The sequence below is a fragment of the Passer domesticus genome, chromosome 8 (genome assembly GCF_036417665.1).
Source record: "Passer domesticus isolate bPasDom1 chromosome 8, bPasDom1.hap1, whole genome shotgun sequence".
NCBI lineage: Eukaryota > Metazoa > Chordata > Aves > Passeriformes > Passeridae > Passer > Passer domesticus.
In genome coordinates, this window is record NC_087481.1 from 23813094 (window position 1) to 23837472 (window position 24379).

A 24379-nucleotide genomic window follows, 5' to 3' on the forward strand; every position below is an offset into this window, starting at 1 on the left:
AGCAGTGACAAACTTGTCAGTTTTCCTGGTGGATGCTCCTCTGCAAATTGTGTTGTTTGCTGTTGAAAAGTCACCTCTCACTTGCAGAGAAAAGCTGCCTCTTCATTAGGTCAGCTGGTGTGTGGAAGTCTAAGCTGGTATCATTTTTCCTTTTGGTGGAGGACAGGTGTTGCTGGCTTGTTTCCAACTTGTTTGGATTTCAGAGGACCTAAGTCTGGGAGGTGTGTTTTAAGTTTTATTACACTGCCATCCACCAAATTTCTGGGACCAAATCTGAGCTATCTGCTAAACTTACAGGCAACAGAAGTCAGGGCTTAAGTCATACTTGGTGCACCCCACACAGTCAGTTAGCAGTCTCTTGGATTTCACACTTGGGTTTTTTTCTCCCTCAGGTGCTAAGGGTTCCCAGCTTTGCAGCCAGCAAGCATATGTCCTCTCCAGCTGCTGGAGGGTTCCAAAGGTAGGCTGCCTTTGGATTATCACAAAAACCTCATTTGTATACTACTGCTTGATAACTGGTTCACAAGAGGAGACTTAGCTTTTGCTCATCTTGTGCACATATGCAAATCTGTTTTCTCATGTTTCATTTTGAAAGAACAGACAGATTGGACATTGCTGCTTCCAGCAATAAAGCACATTCCAGTTTCAGAAGTACAACACAACTGGAACCTGCTCTCCCAGACAAGGATTTTGTGTCTTACTCTTGAAACAGCGTTCTGCATTCTGCACCACAGAAGCACTGTCACCTTGAACTCTTAACACCATTGACCAAAATCTTCCCTTACCATTTGGTTGTGCTTTTTTTCATACCAGTTCTTGGGAACACTTGTGTAGTCTCCACTAGGCCTCATTATAAAAAGCAAGCAAATCAATTCCTGCAAAGCTGCACAAAACCATTAAAAGCTACTGCCACAGCTGCAGCTGGAAAGCCATTAGCAAGCAGCCTGTTGGGAAATAAACACACGAAAAATTAATCCAAATCTGCATCAAACCCATGCATCTTAGACCATGCTTCAAAGGCTGCCAAATCCCAGCTCATCCAAATCCCATACAAAGTGAATTCCAAATGCATCAGCCTTCAAAACTTTTGAGGATGATACCAGGAATTTGCAAAGCTCATGATGAGAAATGAATCTCACAGCTAACAAAGTCTCAGCTACAACTTAGTGAAATTCACAAGAACAGAGTAGGAAATCAATATGAAATTTCAGCTTCTGAAGGAAAACCTCAAGTCATCAAAATTCCAAGTCCACTGTTGAACTGCGTGACCCAGCTCCTTAGTTCTGCCTACTTGCTCAGTGACTTCATGCATCCCATTCACTCTTACCTCTCTACAGCTCTCCAGTTCACCACTAAAATGTTCCCTTAACCTCACTACCAAGTGCAGAAAATCTTGATTTAGAAAACAGTCATTTCAAATAGCAGGTTTTCATGGGACAAGGCTTGCCAGAATGGTTCCCAAAATGAGCCTGTGACACATGTCATACCCAGTGGCAGGATATGACGTACCTAACCAAGCAGTCCCTAAGAACACACCCACTGCCAAACAAGTGTAACACACTTGTAATGTTTGCCCTTGAGTCTAGGCCAGGAGTGTTGCAAGAGCAATCTGCATTTAAATCAGTGTATCAGGACTGTAAGCTACTTCTGAGGCAAGGATATGAAATATGGATATTGAAGGGAGGCAGGAGACAATGCAAGATTTTCAATTAAAACAAAATGGATACTATGACATCAACAAATCTCCAGGAAGAAGACATTCCTCTGAAGAAAACTTAAAATTACTCCAACTATCCATTGTGACATGCAGCATTTCAAGTTCTATTTATCTTAATAACAGAGTAAGAAAACCGGATGACTGTGGTGGTAACTTGTGAGGTGGTTTGGAGAAATCAGGGCAATCAGAAAGCTGTATGTAGTATTTCTGCTGGCAAGCTGGTATTAACTACTGTATAAAAGAGCACAGAGAGACAGAAATACTGCATAATTAAGAGTCCAAGTAGCCCCGTAGAGTAGGAAGCTGCATATCACAAACTGGAGGCATCAGCGCAGAGTGAGATGAGCACTGCAGCTGGTAACTGTACACTGGATTTCTAAAAGACTTTCCACTGCTATTCCTGGAGAGCTCTGAGATGGCACGGGATAAATGACAGATTTCCTGGTGTTACTTCTTACACAAGACAAAAGAAGGGGCAGAAACAAGCAGACAGTCTTCCCAACTCTGTAAGCCAGCATTTCCACAGGGATTGGCTCTGAAATAGTGTAATTCAATGCTTTCAAAAGCAATACAAAAGGAGAGTACTGAAGTAGTGAAGGAGGGAATTTTTCTTGTCTTTTCTCATTCCAGGCAGTCAAAGCTGACAACAAAGAACTGAAAACGGTATCACAGCACCAAGTGATCAGTGAATTAAGCAAACCAGTTCAATGTCAATGAACTCAAATGTATAGTGAAAAAAACCCCTAAGCCTATACAAAATACTTACCTATAAATTAGTTACTACAGTTAAGCCTAGAAATTTCTGAAGTCAATTAAGAAAACTCTAGAAGCATGCTACCTTAACCTTGGCCTTAATTAAAGGCAAATAATGCTGTGATTTCCCAAAGAATACCTGATAGTAAATATATATCTAAGGTGCTGCAAGTAGTTCTTGTGCTTCCATTTAAAAATATCCATTTTAGTAAGCAGCACAACTAAACCTCCTACTCCTCCACAAGATACATCCCTACACATTGTTGAAATGACAACTATTATAATGTTATGGAAGAAAAAGCATTTAAAAGAAAGAGCAGGGAAAGTAGAGGATATTTCCAGCGAAGGCAAAGCATTATGATGGTTTTGACAGAATTTCCAGGTGGGTCATTAAGGGCTAAGAGCTGCACCAGCAAAAACAAACTTTGCATGCTCAGTGACACCCAGAGCCAGCTCCTAGAATTGATAAAAAAGGGGAAAATCCAAGGCCATTTTCTTACAAGCCAGGTGAGAACAACAAAGAGGGTGCTTGACTATTTTGAGTGAATTCATATTTATCTTGAAGCACATTACAGTCAGGGTGAACAAACTTCATACACAAGTTATTGAAACCCACAGTGTAATTTACCTTCATACTGAAACTTTAATTAAGTGCATACATCTCTACTTAGATTCTTATGTTTATTCTCCTACAAAAAACAAAGCATGGTATTTTGCTACTGCAGGCACCAGAAGGCCAGCATGAAAACATTTAATTTAATCTTAAGTCTCTGAATAGCATCTTGTTGGTTTTGCTTTTTTCCCCATTTTCCCCACAGCTATGCTAAAGGCAAATCTCTAATTGCCAATTTTTGTGATGTATTCATCTGAAAACATGCTACATGGACTGGAAAAGTGGTAATAAACTGAACCAGAACTTTAAACCATTGATGGAAAAGAAATTATATCAAGAGAGATAAGCAAGACAAATCTGAATCATTCCCTTACCCCTTGCCCAAGTATTTACAGTGTATTTTGCAGTTTGAGTGAGTTCAACTGTCCAGATTGCCATCTTAATGACTACAACTGCCCAAAGTGATGTGAAACAGTCTGGTCAAAATCCAAAACTTAATGCTATTAATACTTCCATGCTGAGACCTGGCCTTTCCATACACAGAAGTGCTACTCATCAAGTGGTGGGTTTTTTTAATATAATAAAAGAGGTAGCAATATCACAAAGTTCAAAGGGGGATCTTGGCTCTACAAACAAGCCCTACTAGGGAACCCCTTAGATGTCTCAATCTGAGAGTCCAGACTAAGAGCATTTCAGTAGCCACAAAGATGAAAATTACTGCATTATTACATTGTCTAATCTGAATACCTCTGATTACACCCAACTCTTTGTATCTGACTCAAGCAGAGTGGTGTATTTTGACCAAAAACAAGTGACCAGTAAAGCACGTAAAGCTGTGCCTGCAGAAGTGCAAACTGCAGTAACCTCAGCCTACCACCTTCCATAATGCAGGCTTAGTGTAGCTGTTCAGCACGATGAGCACTAACATGCATTCCTGAATCACTGAATAAAACCACAACACAATAAAGAGCATTTAAAAAAAAATAAAAGGCAGAGATGTCATACACTGTTTGCAAGTGGCTACTCTAAATTAGCACAAAGCATTAAAGTTTTACAGCCTTACCCACATGTACTGGCACCTTGCTGAAGAGTTTTTCAGTTGGTTTTAATGAGAAAAGGAGGAAGGAAGGACACCAGAAGTTTTAGACTATAAACTTCAAGGGAAAGAAATTAGAAGATTTTGGGGTGGGAGAGAAAGGAAATGAAACATTTTCAACAGAAAGGCACACTACTAAAGAACCGAGCAAATTTAGGAATAAAATGAGGAGAAATTACTTTTAAAATGGTTTCTAAACTTCAAAATGCTACGACACTGGATACAACCTTTCAGAACTTTTAACCTCAACTTCAGCAGTTGGCTTTAAATAAATTTCTAAGCATATCTTAAACTTCCAATGGAATATGACAAGAATTAGTAGGGATGAACAGGCTTTTTCCAGAGTAACTACTGCTTTAGTTTGGACAGTTTGCTGATGTGTGACCATCAGTGGGAGCCATGACAAATCCTAAAGAAGCAGAACCACTGGTTAGCAGACACAATGAACAGAGGAGAATACGTTAACCACCTCTGCTGCTCTGCACCCTCCCCTCTCAAAACACCAGAAATTAAGTTAAATTAAGCTATTTTCAGCTTGAAGTTCACTGGTTTTGTTGCTAACAAGGAAAAGGGGTTTTATACTAAAACCCCAGAGCTTTTTCCTCCCTTCAACTGTAACAAAAAGATATTAACACTCCCTTCATATCTTGGCTTGTTTCCATCCTGCCTGCCTCCTATGGCAACTATAAATTATTCTTTCAGATTACCTGAGGTTCTGGAAAAAAAAAAAAACAAAAACACAGCACTGGGTAGACTATGACAGAATCATGGATAAATGAATATGATGCCATTAACAGGACAGGCAGCATCAAGGAAGTTATTTCTTAGGAATATACCTTTATACAGAATATACACTGAATAATGAAGAACAGCTCAGCAGCAGACTAACTACCACAGGGCAGAGATAAGGAAGGCTGTGTGATATTCAGAGAACATTATAAAACCTGCAAGAGTACTTGCCTGTAATTGCATTTAGGGATGTGAAAAAGCAGAGGAACTAAACAGACATGAGGGTTTTTTAAAAAAATGACTGATGCAAAGTAATTTTGAAGAAATAGAGGAAAGGTCTGCCTCTATTGCACAAAACTGAATAATGCTACAGATCTGCTACATATTTCAAAAAACTAGCTACCAACAGGAAATACATCAGATGGAAAGATCAAGAGGAGAATTAATAACATTTTATATCAGTCTAATCTCAGCAAGAGTTTTCTGTATTTATGAGAGAATGACTGCATCATCCAAAACAAGCAGTCACACTCTCCCAAAATGAGCTTCTCTGTCCACTGAGTATCGAAGAAAAACAAGGGAGCCTAAGCTTAGGAAATGTATTCAGCTCATTAGACTTAGTAAAAAAAAACAAAAACAAACAAAAAAAAAAAAACAACATCTATTTATCAACTACTTTTCTTTAAAAAGTTATGATTCGTGAAAAACACTGGCTTGATACTAATGCGGAGACAATGATATGAAAAACCTGCAACTGTCTAATTTAAGGTCTTTTAAGGATAAAGTGTGGTAAGACTGACAACTGCTCAGTGCAATCAATGGTACCTGAGCCCAGGAGAACACGAGCGAAGAACTGCACTAACGTCATTCAGCTGTTTTATGCCATCAATCACAAACAGACATTAACACAAAGCCTACCAAGAACACCAACAATATACACAGGAATAGAGTTGAGACACAAAAGTCCATCTCATGTAGCAAAGAGTGCAACAAAAACCAAAAATAACCCTAAAAGTCTGGAGCAGGCAGAAGCAGAACATTACCGAACAGAAACCAACTTCTGCAATCCAGCCAGGAATTAGTACAAACAAACCAAGAGGTTTCTGTCAGGATCTTTTCTAAAAGCACTCAACTGGTTTAGTACTACACAGGAATAAGGAAGCACTGGATCAGAGCACTGGTCATTCTCCAGTCCCCATTCTCCATCCTCCAAAAGAAGTATCTTATGGAAATACACTTACATTAACTTACTCTTAACTGACGTGATTCAGAGGAACTTCATTGTTCTGTCAGTGATGCAAGTAGAAGGGATTTGCCAAGCAGACATTTTTTTACATTTTATTGCAGTAGATTAATATTAGTTGTATTGCGTTGTTAAGACTAGTTGTACAATAATAGCCAAGACCAAATTAAAACCAAGATTTGGACCACATATAACTGAAGAGGTCTCAAATTGAATTTCTGCAGGAAATTGGAAGTTTGCTGCTTCTGCACAATATGCTTTAGTAAAGAATCTTCAGAGTTCTCTTCTAATCCTTGTTAGTCTTTAATTCTGCTTCTCTATTCTGCTATTTCATATATGCTATGGACATAAAGTCCCCCTGACCCACTCTTTCCTAATCAACTACTGAAGACCTCTCCCAGCAGTAGAAACTGCAGCAGCAGAGCTGGGACTCCAGATCTGGAGCTATAAATGTTGGGGAAAGAAGTGAAGCTGGGTATTTGCTCCCCCTTTGCAATCGCTGAATTGTGTCTTCAAAAATAGGCCTGTGGATAAAATACATAAGGTAGGTTCTTTTTCCTGATTATTCTTGCTGGTGTTTAACTGAGAAATCTTCACTGAAATAAAAAATAGGGTCTCTTAGCTGTTGTTGATGGCCATAAGACTGTTTGCACCCACAAAAAGGATTTTCTCCAACAGCTTTACTGTAACATCCAGTCTTTTGCTGCTTTCCTTGAATTAAAGCTAGTTTCTGATGGCACAGGTTTACATTAAAAGGCAACTTTTGTTCCAGCATGGTGGCATTATACTGTTTCCCACCATGCTTGGAAAAATAATTTTTAGATTCCAAGGAAAAGACTACTAGACTGGAAAAAATATCTAGCTTGAGTGATTTCAGACTTTTCAGGAATTCCCTGCACACTCCACATTTGAATGTAAACTTCTCCACTCCACTCTGCCCATCACCCCAGAACAAGAGTACCATAGAATAATGAACTGTGGCTCTTGTCCTTCTTGTCAGGAGTCACTGATTGGTCCCAATTCTTCAGTATAAATGTTCTAGTCTTTTGCCTGCTCAGGTTATCTTGAATGATCCTTTATCCCATCAGAGAACTTCCTCACCAGTCTCTGAAGTCTTTACCTATTTAAGGACCCTCAGGCCAGTTCCTGTAAGGAGCTGAATTTGTGGGGCACCTGTGGACACATTGCAAAATACTGTTCTGCTCACGGGACTAACAGTGGCAGACTCCCACATTCTGCTGCAGATTGATTTGCCTGGGTCCACATTTGCAAATATCAGTTTAGCAGTGCAAACTGCATGGGGGAATTGCATAAACCCTCACCTGAGGCAGACACATAAGTGACAGCACTCCTTATGACTCTGTCAGGTAAAGAGCAGCAAACAGAACATCTGGCAGGGAAACAACAAACTGAACATCACACAAAACCCTCTCAGTGTCTAATGACTTATTACCCATTATTTGGAATGGATTTACCTTTAAAAAAATTAATTCAATTAAAAGTGCTGATGCAATTAAAAGGGACATAATGCACTTTAGACAAATTGTATTTTAAGAAGGAATATAAAAGGGCAGAAAGCACACAACAGAAAAGGCTCTGGATCATTCGTGGACTGTACTTGAAGAAGACAGATTTACTCATACATAAGGAGGAATGAGGAAAGCGATGAACAAGGAAAAGTTGTTATGAAAACGCGGCACTTCCATTTTGGCAAAAGAGGCGCTACTATTAAAGGCATTTTAGCATTGTGATATTATAAATATCACAAAGAGCAAAATTCAAGACAGCACTAGGGAGGCTGAAGAGAAGGCCCAGCTGATGAAATAATCTCAGTTCGGGCAAGGACTTTAAGAGAAGGACACACAAGCAGCGCAGGGGTCCGTCATGCAAGCACTTCAAGAAGACAACAGAAAGGAAAAAAGAAAACCACAGGTCCTGAGAATTTTATATATATAAACACACTTCAGATCTTACCTATATGGTCCTTGAAAAAGTTAATTCTGGGACTAAAAGATCCAAGTCTTTTCTTACTGTTTTTCTAATACATGACAAAATTGAAATAATAATTGCAATTAGCCTGTCATTGCAATTATACACCATCATCCGGAGCAGAAAACATACACGCAAAGGAAGGAAATACTGACATTTCAGATTTTCTACCTACACCCACTAGGTTTACTAAGGCAGTTTTGAATAAAAGAGTATTAAAATAACACAGAAGAATCAACATTAGGAAACGAGCCTCAAACTCTGTTTCAGGCTAATTGTATGAGGGAGAAGACACTAAGAGGCAGTTTACAAGAGCAGAGGGTTCAGGATAAAACTTCAGATTTGCCACCACAAATGTAATTACAAGCAGAACAAAACTGGTTTCCTGGAAATTCATGCATCAAATGCAACAGCACATTTTAATTTATGAATCTGTAGACTTCACATCATCATGATAAATGGATGACAGTAATTTTTTAACTTAATGTCAGTGGGTTGTAAAGATTAACACCCACTTCTTCCTTGCATAAATTAACTATCCAAAACCGATAGGCTGAGACTGATTCTCTGTTCCTACAAGGCGTAACAAATCTATGAACAACAGTATCATAACTTATAATGTTTCATAATTACAATTACTTTTTTTTATCACAAGTCATTAACTCTTGCTCTCCTTTATAAGGAACAGACCTCCACTTCAGCTATGGGCAGTCAGACCTCTCTTTCACTTGTAAAGACTTGATTTCATCTTTTTTGTTCTGTAGTGCTGTTTTCCTTTGATTATAGTACCATATAACTGGCAAGAGCAAAACACAACTGGAAAAAAAAAATCAAGAAGATGCATGAATCTGAAAAGACCAATACACTCAGAAAAAGAAGAGCAGCATTTTGTTTATTATTAGATGTCATTTATAAGAACATTTTAAAACAATACAAAACAAAAGCAACAAAGAAAAAACAACCAACCTTCCGAATGCTCACAACCTTCCTTCCCTGAGTGCCAGTGGGACAGGCAGGATTGTCAGAAATAAATGACCTCTCAATCAGTCCAAGAAGAAATTTTAAATTCTCTTGAATGATGCAGAGTTCTGAATCACCAGAACCACTAGGGAAAGTGTGTTTACTGTATTTCCTAAAAAGTGTCCTGAATGAAACTCTGAATGCAATTCTGACACTCCAGAGTTCATCTTTCCCCCACAACCTGCAAACTCAGCAACTCCAACTCACCTGAGTGAGGAGCTGACACGCCAGCAGAGCACAGAACCTGTTTTGAAAGAAATCTTCTATTTTAAAAGGTATTTCTTGCCCAGAATGCCCACGTTGGCATGGGATGTACAATACTAACGTCTGTAGAAAAAACAGGGCTGTTAAACACCAGTTTTGGAATTCCCTTGTCTCAAACAGAATGCAAAATCCTCAATGCATGCTACCTTCCCTAATTACTGAGTAATTTCCAAAAAAGGGCAGATACCATCTTCTATTACACTCCTAACCTTTCTATTTAGACAGCAGTATGTGAATGTTTTAATCCCTCAGAACACAGCAAAGGTGCTAATACCCTGTGGAGTAAACCAAGCATGATTTGCACTGCTCCTTACAATTACTCCTAATAATTACTTCTTTGTACATGAACTAGTAAAAAAACCTTTCCAAAGCAAAAAAGTGACATTGCCATAGAGAAACACCTTCTCAACAGAGCCCTTAAGAACAAGCATGACATTTGAAGTTTAAACAAATTAAATTAACATGTGCCACAGAGTTCTACCAAAGGTTACAGAAGATGTTCTACACACAGTTTAAAGGAAATGCAGCAATGTTTACCTTTCTTGGAGCTCATGGCATGAGCTCCACACACATCACTGCTACCTGAATTCGTTTCTGCTTTTACTTACTGTGAAATAGACAATCATTTAAATGTGTTCAACCAAAGAATGTAAATACACAAAAAAGCAGGAGTCTTCTCTGAAATAAGCAGCTGCCCAGTGACAGATTTTTCTTCTACATAATTATTATTGGAATGCTTAATTTTATTCTTCAAGTCCAAGATATTTTGGAAAAAAAATCAACCTGAAATGTGTCATGAATCATAGCTGTATAGACAACAATAATCATTTAGCTCAATAAATCTGACAGAAGATTTTTAACCTACTAGGAAATCTCCTGAGTTTTACAGAGATTCATGTATTTTATTCATTAGCAATTGACTTGTTTCATCTGTTTATTAACAGCTTTAGCAACACCTGCATAAATTTCAGGAAAACTCAGGAACAGGAAAGATCTGCACTACAAGCAAGAGGCAGGTTCATAAAGCACTTCCATCAAAGGCTAAGTTACACAGGGAGAAAATAATTCTCAGGTTATGCTACTCTGTATGAAGATACAGAGCTGAGGCACACACAGGAGAGTAACTATGAATAACTAAGCCACACTATTTGCAGTAAATTCTTCTACACTCAGACCTAAGTCACTTGCCAGGTACACCAGCTGACCTTGTAAAGCAAGGAGGATTTCCCCAGCCTGAAGGAAAGTCTGTAACCCACATCAGCAGACCCACAAAGGGCCTGAACAGCCATCTCTGCTCATGCTGGCTGCACTGGAATATCCACACCCTGATGGCAAGAAACCTACTGGGACTCCACTCCAGCAGCTTCCAGGCCCCACAGTGATGATATCAAACAGGCTTTAGAGCAAAGAATACCCAAACTCTGCCCCTTTCAGGCAAGGGTCTACCCTCACGTTTAGGAGCAAAGCAGAACTTGGGAATGTGAACTTAGCTGTGACTTCACTTACAAAGGTTTTAAACTACTGACTCCTGCTGCATAAACCAAACAGTCCTAACTACTGGAACTAAGCCCAAAGGATATGCTCAAAGAGAAATGGGCAAGCACAGGGCCCACTGACCATATGGACACACAGAAATTAAACCACATTTAAGATAGATGAGACAAAACTTCTCCTTCCTTTCCATTGTACGCTATTTTAAGGAAAAGTCAGAAAAGTAGATTTATACAAATTTACATGTGCTTCACAATACAAGGATTTCTAAACTATGCATATGAAGGTGTATTTTAGCAGGAGCAACAGAAAAAATAGGCACTGTGCAACTGAAATGCTTTTGTTTTCCTCACTAAGGAAAGTGAGACAGGGAGGGCAGAACCTTACTTCAGAACTGGGATCTTTAAACTGCAAAAAGTGAAACAACTGTTTTCACTGTTCTTTTTAAATGCTGAAGACACTCACTGCTTCAGTAAATACAGTTTACTACCCAAGGCCCCTTCACCGAAGAGATCTGTAAAAGTGTATTTTGTGTGACAAATATCTGTGACATTGAAAATTCCAGAAATTCGACTGTGCATTCCACAGGAAATCACAAGAACCTCTTTTTTTAAGTATATGCACTTCCTTTTCTCAGAGACTTCTCACAGCTGCAGAGAGGATTTGAAAATGCAGAGGTAAATGAAGCTGTGGGGATGGATAAATGTACCCCTGTCACACCCACCTGGTCAGCCCCAGGGACTTCTGCCCAGCTCTACACCATGCACAGCAGGAATATCCACTGGGTGGGGACATTTGAAACCACAGCAATGGTTTCACAAATCACTATACAATCTCATCTTTCACTGGTGTCCCGTTGAAAAGTGATGAAAAATTTTCAACGCATATAAAAGAACAATTGGATTCTGAAAATTATCATACCTGATACAGCAAGGAAATCATCAATACTTGTTATATCATCCACAGCTTCAGTAAGGACACGGATGTGATTCTCCCATGTACTCCTATACATCTCCATGTTGTTTTTCACAACTTGACTTTTTGGTCTGGCAGCAAGAGCTAAAGCAGCATTAATAACCTGTATCAAAAACAGACAAAACCAACTAAATAATTACTTCTTCAGAAATCAAATCTTGTGTTTTACTTAACATACAAAGCAGCATTCCTGTTCTCCAAACAAAAGTTTGCTCAGCTTTTGGTTCTGTTCTCAAGCAGAAGTATCAGTCAGATGTTGCTTAGGCCAACTTCCATTTCAGCTCCATAAATTAAGAACCTGATGCAAGAGAACAGCAAAATCCCATCATTTTGGTTTTAGCTGGAAAATCACACTCTTCCAGTTTGCAGGACATCGAATACAAGGAGGTGTTCACTCACACACACTTCAGGCACACACTTACCAGAACAGCAACCATCATGTCAGTTCTGAGTTTAACATCAAGAGCTTGCTATGGAGTATCTCCACTGAGAGACCCGTCAATTTCTCCCCACCTGAGCTGATTCTTCTTAATAAAGGCATTAAAAAGGAGAAAGATCTCCTGCCCATTTATTTCAGAGGCTGTGGGGCCTCCAGCCAAGGCAGAGCCAGGCCAGACCCCAGCAGCTGCAGGGCAGGGCAGGGCAGGCTGTGGGGCCCCAGCCAAGGCAGAGCCAGGCCAGACCCCAGCAGCTGCAGGGCAGGCAGGGGAGCCCATCGGCCGCTCAGTCCAAGCCTGGCCGCTGAGATCCCGGCCCTCCCCACAGCTCGGCCACCGCACAAACCAAGGCGGCTCTGCAGCCTGCACAGAAAGCAGCCCCTGGCTGGGACTGAGCACAGCCAGGGCTGCAAACAGCCCCACGGCCAGAGCGGCTGCCCCGTTCCAGCCCGGGCCCCCGGAGATCCTGACACGGCCCCAGCGCGGCCCGGAGATCCATCACCAGCAGTGCTCTGGCCAGCGCCCGGCAGGGATCCCTCCCTGCAGGGATCACCATCTGCAAGGCCCGGGGGACATCCTAACTCTTTCAGTGCCCAATAAGGCTTGCAGACCTTCAATCTTCCCTTGAATGAGAGAAAAGGACAGAGTGAGGACACGCAGAGAAACAACAGGAAAACACTAAGGTCAGTGAAGAAAGAATCAAGTAAAATATGGCAGGAGAATACCTTAAGTTTAAGCTGAAATCCTCTTGTAAAACTATGGAGAAGAATATAATTGATACATTAGACTTTTTCTCTGTAACTCATTGGAAAGTATGTGGGATAAAGCGTTCAAATTGAAAATACGAGCAAACACATCTATGCTAAAGTAAGCAGATGTCAAGGTAGCTGTGATCCTGAGAAGTCTGAACAGAGAGAGAGAGGAGTGATGAAGACCCTGTGCCCCCAGGGAGAGAAGATCTCCGTTCCCAGAGATGAAGATGATTTCAAAGATAGATAAAGAGAACTTTCACTCTTAAACAGCTCATCCTTAAAATAGTACCCCATAAGTTGACATGGCCCATCAACATGGCTGTGAAAAGATGGGAGGGACTTCGCAATTGCAGATTTTCCAGGCAGCTGCTATTTGTGAAAATTAAAAACCATGAGGGAACTGTTTCTTGTGGAGAAGTCTCCATGGCATGGCAAGGGACACTCCTCTCCCAAAGTGAACTGGAGAAAGATTATTCTAGAGGTGATGAACTTACTGAATTGTTTCTGTACATTGTTGTGGGAAAGAAAAAGTTGTAGGGAGGAGGAGAAATGTTCTGAAAGTTTTATTTTATTCTTATTATTCTTTATTTTAGTTACTGTTAATAATGTTTTCTTTATACCCTTTTAAAGTTTTGAGCCTGATTTGCCTTCCTCCTAATCCTATCTCACAGCAGGAAATAGGTACATTGTAGTAAGTGCACTGTCACTCAGCCCACCACATTATTTGCTGCATTCGCCGGGAAATCTCAAATTCGCGAACCAAAACCACTACAATAATTTTTCTAATTCTAACTCTAAACATTTGAAAACGTTGGAAAGCAGGTTTTAAGCAGTCAGCACATACATTTTTGTCCAAATTATACATTTTGTTAGAATGCACAGTACAGCACACCCAAAAACTCAATTCAGTGCCTATCCCCCTACAGTTGCATACAAGCTATCACCTCCAGTTTCTCTGCTTCAATAGCAATATCCAATATATATCACTTTCCACAAGAACTGCAATATATAAAAGCCCATTTCTGTTCAGCTCTACAGCAGCTCCCCCAACACTTCTAAAATTAAGAAATTTGTAGAAGTTGAGGCTTTAACTGTTTTCATTCCTAGCACGCTTGATCCATTTTCACAGGATCAATTTTCTAAGCCCGGGGCTCAAAATTTCCTCTCAATAATTCTTAGGTCACATTGGTCCTGTTTTGACTTGCCACATTAACTAGTTTAGGTTTTAAAATGTGTCCACCAAGACTGAAATACTGAACCGGTAATTTCTAATTTTTCTGTTTAAGCTCCTAATTAGATATTAGCTGAAAGTCAAACTCTATTTCTGCTCAAATACAATAGTCTTTTTCTTACTGCATTTTCTTGTTTGTTTTGGCAGATTTACCAGGTTGGCTCTGCCAAAGGTAACAATGAGATGGTGCAAAAAGCTGTTCTACTATCAGAGCCAGCATCTTTTATCTCGTAAAAGATAAAAAGAACCAACTTTTGTCTCACTACATGCAATAAAGAGGTGAACTGCTTGGGAAGATCATCAAAGCTGTTACAGAATGCAGCCAACTTTATCAGATGGGTGCACTTAGAAATCTCTATGATGCCAGATACCTCTGGAAAAAAATTCCTGAAGCCTGCAGTAACTACAGCCCGAACAGGTGGGCACTCTGCTCTAACAGCACAGAGACTGCACTGGCACATCTTATGGGCTGAGGCTGCACAAGGGCTGCAAACTATCACCTCTAACCATCTCAACAACACAAACCAGAGCATTTACCTATGGCTTCCCTCAGGAAATTTACAGCTACAAGTGAAATCAGATCCATCCCGCACAAAGGCAGCTAATCCTGAACTAAACATTGACACTGTGCCTTATGGTTCCCCTGGTAAATTGCTCTAACCCTTAATGTCCTATTAAGAAAAGGCTCAATTTCACTTTGGATAAACATGGCTTTCAGATGTGTGGAAACAACTCAGAAAAACATACCATAAAACAATTCAGACTGATAGTAATGAAAACAAAATCCTGTCATATCTAAATTGCAGAGCACACTATAGACCCCATATGCCTTTGTCCTGCTGGGGAACCACATCAAGGTACGAGATTTACGACTAAGCACAGATCTAATGTGAGCTTTGTTCTATCTGGAACCGTCCCAAAGCCATGATCCACTTGCATGGTTCAGACTGTGTACTCCCAATCTAGCCCAGCAAACTTCAAGACATACATTATCACACAAGTAAAATTGAGATCTTAAACCCTCTTCTCCTGTAGAAAGAAGAAAAAAAAATCAAAAAAAGAAAGAAAACTTCACACTGGGACATACTTGGACTCACCAACAGGAGACCAGCTTGAAAATGTCACTTTCTTAGGCTTCATGAGGTTTATTAGCTTTTCTACTTCACTCCAACTATCATTCATGGCGTAAATTTATTTGAATTTGCCTCAAGAAACAATGAGAGCAAAACTCATCAGAAGACCCTGTTTCACCACTGCTTCCTGATCTAAAATAAGGTTAACATTTGTTACTGGCTAATTAAATGCAGCCTTATTCTACCTTATTATAGCATATTAGGGTGTTCAAATTCCAGTATTACTTTTTCCCCATTTGTATTCCTGCACACAAATATCACAGTGCAGGTTACCAGAAAGCTGCCACTACACCTACTCTCTGCTGGGGCATTTCACTAGGAGCTAAATTACCAGTTTTCAAATAAAACCTTGGACTTGTGAGGAGAACCTAGATGAGGACAGCATGTGCTATTATTAGCTTCACAGCAGTAATAGCCATATGTCCTCATCAAGTACAGGATACATCATACTCTATACATTCCATCAAATGAAAGCCAGTCTGAAGTTTAGCAGCACAGTGATTGCAAAAATTGAAAGAAGCTTGAGGACACAGCAAAATAATGACAGTAATAAGATCCTACCTTCTACTAACTTCTGAACAGCTACATCAAAATACAGGTAAATTAAAAGGGAATCTGAGGCGTGCACAGGACATGAAGCTTTCAGGGACATACTCCTGTGCACAATGGGCTAAAACAGAGTGTGTGGGAGGGGCAGAAAAACAAAACACCAAGACCACGACAGGCCCACAAACCCACACCTGGACACTGTTCACACTCAGCTCAAGACTGGCACAGTTACTCCTTTATTGCAGAAGTAACAATTTGGGGACAGCAGATATCCATCCTGCCACCGGAGGCAAGGAAGCAGTGTTCAGTGAGATGGTGCCTTGAGGGAAGGATAAATCATCCAGCCCAAGGTCAGGCAAAAAGAAACAACCCAAGAGTAAAAAGTACATAGGCAGGGTTGGATGAACATTACAAGACAATACTTTTACAGTCTTTCAATTTAAAAAAAAAAAAAAAAAAAAAAAACCAACAAGGAATGAAGCAATGGCAAATGTCTGTTACGGCAGTGACTATAGCAGAAGAAAACTAGAAATTTCTTAGAAATTAAATATAAGGATATTCTGAATACCAAAAACTGTTAGCCCCTCTAACCAAAACAAGAAAAATACCTTTCAATTAATAGCTTGGGTTTTGTTTGGCGATTATCTTTCTTTTCAGATGAACAGGGGCTGGCCACTCAGCTTTACAGTCACTTGCACATCCAGCAGACTAATTTACAACAAAATTAGGTGGGCAAATACATCAACTTGACAAGTAACAGCAGAGCAAATTTCAGTCAAACATTTTTCAAATATCCTTGAGAATTTACCTCCAAGAACAGAAGGGTCAGTTCTGCCCTAGTGTAAGCTACTACAGCAAAGCTGAAAGAGCTCCCCCTAGGACAAACCCCCTTTAGAACTTCACCAGAGTTCTGCTAAAGAAAGGTGAAACTTTGTAGCTCCATCTTTTATTGCTAAAAGAAGTATAACAGGATGGTCATATTCAAGGTGAACAGCATCAATGCGTCATTTGAGTCTATCATTTTTAGAGATCAGAATTCATGCCTTTGTTTAAAATCAAAACGATTCTGTGCATCTTACACTGACCCCAATTAATTTATGTAATGTGACCAGTTTCTGAACAGGATTAATTGAGGTATGTACATGGATAACACAACAAAACACAGAAAACTGGTTTCTGAGCTTTTAGAAAGTGGATTTTTTCCAAGCTGTTAGTAAACTAAGTACCTCATGCTACATCACAAAAGAAATTGTACTGCTTGGGACTGTAGGGAAGAAAACTCATGTCCAGCTGGTTTTGATAGAAGAGAACCTGAGGTTTTTCTTCCTTCTTTCAAAAATGATCACCTGAACATCTAAAATCCAGTCCTGCAGCTGGGGTGGAGTAACACACTCATCACAACACAGTCTGGGAAGCAGCTGGCTGGGGGGCAGCGCTGCTGGAAAAGGACCTGACACCCTGCTCCGTGTCAGCAGCATTCCCCAATGAAAGCTGACAGCACAGCGAGCTCCAAGGGCACAGCCACAGTGCAGAGGACGAGGGGACACTTGCTGCATCACATCTAGAAAACCATGTCCAGTTTGGGGCTCTCTGATACAACAGAGACAACAATAAGTAAGGCAAATTCAGCAGAAAGGCCACCTACAAGGTTATGGGCTGGTATGGGCTGGAGCTCTTACCCTGCCAGGAGGGAGAGAGATGTGAGCTTTTGCAGCCTGAGGAAAAGGCAGCTTCAGAGGGCCCCAAGAGCAGCCCTTGAACACACAGGAAATGACAAAACCAGCACAGACAGGCTCTTCACAGCCATGCATGGTAGAAGGGTATTCTGACAGCAATCTGACAGAGGGAGGAGCTGATGAGAGATGGCACAGGAGCAATTTCACACCAAGGTTAGTCAAGCTGTGGAACAAGTTGCCCAAACAGTTTGTGCACTCTCTGCCCTTGGACTTTCAACACTTGAGCAGTCAAAGTTTAGAGAAAGGTCAGAGTTCAGTTTGAAACTGAGCATTGAAACAAACAGCTATGAGCAAAAAGGTGTAGACATCCTAAGGTCCCTTCCAACCTGAACTACTGTTGTTCTGAAATGCAGTTACAGAGTAACTCTGTGACAAATACTGACATCAACTCCTTCTGGGGCAAGAGTGACACTCATCCCCAGGGTAATCTAGGAAAGGTAACAGAAACGTAAACAATGCAAGGAACACCATGACAAGGTTTGCTAGGTCACTACTAGGATGCAATGGTTGTACTAAAGAAACCACAGGAACATGCTGGCACTCTGCTATTTTTGCTCGTTTAACACAAAATCGTGGGGAATTTCTTTCAAGCTGTGCCTTGCATTTCTCTTAACACAGTGGGGGAGCTTAAATATCCAGATACACCCAAGCTCTGAAAGAAAGAATATCTATTTACTATTAAGTCAAAAAAACAAACTTGGAAGCAAAAACCCCCACTATAATGGTAAAAAGGTGCAAGGATATATGGCACTGTTGCTTTGGCATCTGGCCTATTAAGCAATTGCAGTAACACAGATATGAAAAACCCATAACAATTTAGAGCTTTGAAAGCTGAATATCTTGTATACAATATATTTAATAATAAAATGCATTTCAGTCAATATAAATAAATAAAATTGAGGTCATGTTGATAAAAGCTCTAGACAATACAGACACAGTCTATCCAAGGGCTAAGTGCATTCCAAGAATAAATAAATTACTGGCTATATTTGTTAATAAAACTGACTTGAATTGTTTAGTAAATTCAAAAACCCCAGCTGAAAGTAGATGCAGAGTAAAGGGAGATTATTTAATCATTATATCAAAAGTGACATGTGAAGATAAAGCAAGATTGTACTTCCACAAGAAGCTTTCATCCATTTCTGAACACTGGACAATTTCCATCCACAGCCCACTCCTCTCCTCACAACATCCCGGAAAATGCCACCTCAGCAGCATTATCTAGTCCTGATAGTTATGGGGAGGTAAGTGTACAGGCAGTACATGACCATAAAGTTTCACATTATGTTCAAGATTAAGACACCTACTGCTTCAGAGAGAGAATCAAAAATCCAACAAGAAACAATGACACAATAAGAACTCAGCAATCCCTAAAATACTAAATGCGGTGGTGGAAACAAGTAAGACAAATTATGACCCAAGTTAAAATTTCAAAGCCCTATTTGCAACCTCTACTTTAGCAGAACTAGTATTTAAAGAACTTACTAAGATTCTTTCTTCTTTCCCACAATTTAAAAAGCAGGAAGGAGGGCTATCACTCAAGGCATGTGGTTTAACACTGAACATACTTGACTACATTTGGTAATAAGTTTGATAAGTTATATATGAGTTATAAATGAGTTGTTCTAAGAATATGAGGCAACTTGAAATTCTGCAAAAAACCTCAGTGAGCAAAGAGTTACATTACCTCACCTTAAAATCTAGCAAAAGCCTTCTTGATACCAACAATTAAAGGAAGATTAAACGTCTACATGGTTATTAAAAGCTACTGGCCAAGGAACTTGTGACTAAATTAAGAGCACACAGATAAAGCAATCCCTCAAGAACAAACAGAACTGTGGGCAAGGGGGTAACCCAGCAATTCTACAAACATTATTGATCTGATACACCAGGCAAGAAATTAAGACAAAATTCTGCACAGTTTTGTTGCCTGGTGTCTTGGCAGTGGCAGTCAGTAATATACAGAAATATGTTATTACACTGGGATAAGATTTTTGTATTTTATGAAAACAAATAGTGTCATTTCACTCAAAAGCAAACCTTCCAATATAGTCTAGCCCTGCTGAGAGGCATGATGCACTCCTCAGGAACAAAACCAAACCCACACACACCAAGGAGTCCTCTAAAGCTCTTCCTACCCCTGTACACATCTGTGTTTTGGCTTTACTTAGGAACTACATGCACATTTCTGAATGAATTTGAAACCCTTCTAGAGAAAAGGCACACAAATTATCTTTAACAAAACAAACATTTCCATTATTTTAGTTTAAAATGTCACAAAAGCACAAAAGAACTGACAATGCAGTTAAATATTCAGTATTCACATTTGGGTGGATAGTCACTCTAGTTTTTGGAGACAGACATCAGAATAGGCTGAACACTTACAGACTGATTCTTAAGTGCATCCAACAGCACTTTCCTTCCAGAACTTACTTCACTTGACCTGACAAGTGCAGCAGACAGCAGACCCCCAAATACATTGGGCTTTTTTTGCAGGTCAGATTTCAGGTATCTGATTTCCATGGAACCATAATTTCAGTTACTTTCACTTTATTTTGCAGTACTGAAACTCAAGTATGGAGAATAAACATTCATATTTCTGCCTTTTTGAATACAGTGTCTGTAAGTGACCCAGGGAATGTTTTAGATACAATATTCAAAGGTATGGGGGTGGATTGTACAAATACGCTAGTTTATTTCAAGTACAAAAAGTGCATTTTTTTGACTCAATAAAAAAACCATTGTTCCTCCAACTGTATTTTTTGTATTAGCTATACACCCATTATCCAGGATCTCACCTAGGATCCAGAAAATTGTAATGCTGGGCAATAACTTTAATTTTAGCTAAGTTTGAATGCTCTAATGAAACAATTACTTTCTTATAGCCACAGTTAGATTCTGCTCAGAAAGCCACAGAACATTCCACCCAAGTTTATCAAGCCTTGAGCAATGCATTCTCAAAATCTTGATTTCAAGATAAGCATATTCTTAAAATGGAAGGTTAAAATAATCCTCAGGACTTACTGATACACATAAAAAGAAAACTAAAAAAAAAAAAAAAAAAAATCTGAGTTCTGCTTACAATGATTTTGAGTACAAAATAATAATACAAAACATAGTGGAAGTCTTATCTTTAAGAGTGCTTCATCCAGATCTGGAGTTCAGCTACCTACAGTTCACTATAAATGTATTTACTTTTGTGTTTGTCCTAGGTTACAATATAAAGATGTATTCTGTTCCCATCCTCAGGAGCTGCTGAAAGCAGGAGGGGCATTGTTTCTTCCTTATCTCCTGTTAATGGGCCCATCAATGTCTTGCCACATGACTCAGAGATAACTCCCTCCCAGAGCCATTTCTGTTTAATGGCTAATCAAGGACCCACAGCATGAGGCAGAATGATATCAGCCCACTGTGAGACGCTCTGCCCATGGGGGAGGAGCTAAGCATCCCCACCTGGATATAATCTGGGTTTTGGGACACAATAAGCAGTCTTTCCACGGGATTCCCAGACGAATAGCCACTCTTACCCACTAGTTTTCCAGAGGACAAGAGCTACCAGATTGTTTCTACAGGATCACCCCTTCAACAAGACTGTTTCATCTGGACTGCTACCACCACCCTAAATAGCAGAGTGTCAGGTTGTATTCTGACTGTGTCAGTGGTGTTTTCTATTGTTATTGCATGTATTGGTTTTTTTCCCTTTTCCTAATAAATTGCATTTCTGACTTGGAGTCTCTCACTGGTTTTGCTTTCAAATGAGAACAGTGTTCCAAGTCTCTTCATGTTTTAGAGATGTAAACCTTTTCTATGTTTTCTTAGGCTGTGTAAATGCTCTATCAAAGCACACCAGCAGTACCAACTACTTTGGGACTAAACTTCTTCCCACTGGGCATAGTTGGATTTGCTGATCAAACTGGGACAAGCCATGCAGGCACCAGCACACATCACACTCCCACAGCTATGGCACAGCTTTCCAGCACATGCAGGCAGGAAGAAAACTCTCCAGGGAATTACACAGTCTAAGGACTTGATCTCAAAAGGTATTCAGCATAAAAAGCCCCTGCATCTAAATACAACACCCATAATTATCAATCAAATTAGCTGCATACTAAAATTACAGTATAAAACAGAAGCTTCTGTCATTAACCTTCTGTTTATTGGATGTTATACCCAAGTAAATCTTTAGTCCAATTTATAATGTAATGCATATAAAACAGAAAGGTCCTTATGGACTATTTATTCCTGTACCAAATTTGAGAGAGATTAAATAAAACTGTAATGAAACTAGAACAATTGCACTGTAACTACACTACAGTTACAGTCCTTGAATATTTGGTAAGAGGAACACACATATGGATTACATTTATAAACTGGGGGAGAGGGGGAAGGACATCAGTAAAGCTCAACATGTATAACACAACTATTGCTTCATGTACATTTTGAAGTACATTATAGAAAATCCCAACCAAAACAGCAACAGGAAAACACAAACAACCTACTACATTAGAATTAATTAGTTTTTCCTTCCCTCTTGGGATTTCTAACAAAACCATCACCATTACAAACAAAACTCCTCTTTAGTCATTATTTAATGCCAATTCCCTTCATTTCCTATAACATCTATAAGCTATGGTATGGTCTGAGCTGAAGAAACAAAGAGCAGAAGCCAACAGCAAGCTTTCAGCCTCACACAAAAAGAAGTTACTGAACAGACAGAGAGCAGAAAGATAGATACACAGAGACATGGAAGATGAAAATCTATAATGTGCCTCTGGAGAGAACAGGTAGAAATAGTCTGGTAAAAAAGCGAGATGCACAGGCATCCTCAGGTATATTCCATGTCCCTGACACAGTCAGACAAACTCCAGTTTTTCACCTGTTTCTGCCACAGTCAGAAATGTAAGCAGCAGCAAACACTGTCATGCCCTTTGAGGTCCTGGAGGTTTCTGCTGTCCTCCCAAGGCCTCATTCCTTGCTCCTGGCCCCCCAATGCAGGCTTCAAGGACCTTGCTAAGGCTTTCCTTGCTGCAGGCTACTAACATCCTGGGCTGCTCCTCTCTCCTGCTGTGCAGACCTCTTGTTAGGAGTAGAAATGAGCCAAGACACAGACTCATTTAATAATGTGAAAAGGGTCCTGGTTTATTCTTCTTTACAGCTTAGCCATCCTGACTCTGACTACAGCAAACTTCTGCTGTTGGCTTTTCTGACAGACTCAGACTGCTCGCTATTTCCTGTTGGAATGTGACTGCCAGGAGTATTTCCCTATTGCCTCTAACTGCAGGTTTTTACCTAGCTCCACTATGACTGCAGGCTCCAACAGCAGGCTCTAAGTCTATCAGACCAGACTGACCTCACAGGAGATCTTTTGCAGCAGCTCTCTTCCTTGTTTCATTCTCCTTTGTGTTTCCCTGAGTTGCTCCTTCTTCCCTCAGGGCTTCTCTGCCTCCTCAAGGTCTACTTCCACTAGACACTCTTCCTCCAGGCTCTCCCTGACCAGCCAACCCACTCCTTTTATTACACTTAGATTTTATTCTTTTTAGTCACAGCTGCAATCCATCAAGGGCAAGGCTGTTCTTCTTCTTTGGTAGTTAGTACAGCTGTGACTTGTCAGGGGTGAGGTCACTTGTAATCCCTTCTTCTACACCTACACTCTCTCCCAGTTTGACACAACACAACTGTGAACAGACAAATAAGCCGAGAGCCCATGCAGATGATGTTCTTCCTCTAGCAGGATTAGTGCCAGAACAACACACAGGTGATGTGTTTGTCTTCACTTACAGCAGGACCAGCAAGGGGAAGAGCCTGCTTGCATTAAGCAAGAACATTCAGTACTGTTGGTTTAACCACAGCCAGCAATTAAGAACCACACTTGAAGCCATGCATGCAAGCAAAGGAAAACAAGGAATTCCCATCTTTAGGCACACATTCAGCCAACCCCAGGAGAACAAGGCTCCATCACTGGTTTTACACCCAATGTCACATGTGCTTGCTCTGATGTTCTTCTTATAGCCATGTGGTCAGAACACTCTCTACTGTACATCTCCTTACTGTCAGAGGTCTATTAGAGCAAATGCTCCTGCACAGGACAACAACCAGCATCCAGGTGGTGAGACCTGGTTAGCCAGGTCTCATTTCAGTTCCTGGGTATCAGAAGCTACATGGGATAACAGTTCAATATTTGAGGAAGTTACAGAAAGGGACAGTTGAAATCCAGAGTCAGGTTATGGCATCCTAGCCAAACATATTGTCCACACCTTTTCCTGCTAGGATGTCAATACCAGCACGTGCAAAATAAAATGTGAAAACCAACACCACTAAAGACTATTACAGAGGTCTTAACAAATGCAAAACTATCTACAAGCATGCATCAAGTTGCCTGTGTAGCCTACAAAATCCTAAGCATAGTCTTGAAAATACTACAATCCCATGATACACATAATGGCATGACCTTATCTGAAAACTGAAATTTAATTCCCATCAATTCATCACGTAAAGATATATTGGGGGAGAATGAGCTTGGTAAACAACACCTGAAATGACTCTGTTTGCAATAGTAGCAAAAGCTTTATGATGTAAAACAAAGCTTTTCTAACTCAGAATAGCAAATTAAGGCTCTCCCTCCTTGATAACAATAATGCACGATCATCTAAG

The 24379-nt window shown here is 40.0% G+C and overlaps 1 protein-coding gene and 1 long non-coding RNA gene across 9 annotated transcripts in view; one reads left to right on the forward strand and one right to left on the reverse strand.

Moving 5' to 3' along the window:
* CTNNA3 (catenin alpha 3) overlaps window positions 1-24379 on the reverse strand; it is a 427418-nt gene that overhangs the window by 111990 nt on the left and 291049 nt on the right. For 7 of the 8 annotated variants that reach the window (XM_064429667.1, XM_064429665.1, XM_064429666.1 and 4 more), the window contains one exon: window positions 11837-11993. In XM_064429667.1, coding sequence (XP_064285737.1) covers window positions 11837-11993 — 157 coding nt within the window. Of the gene's footprint in view, window positions 1-11836; window positions 11994-12312; window positions 12412-24379 lie in introns of those variants that run through there. The other variant, XM_064429671.1, reaches the window with a different exon arrangement.
* On the forward strand, window positions 12830-21398 carry LOC135306136 (uncharacterized). The gene is made up of 3 exons (XR_010366981.1): window positions 12830-13010; window positions 14458-18972; window positions 20941-21398. It is a non-coding gene; the product is annotated as an uncharacterized LOC135306136 (long non-coding RNA).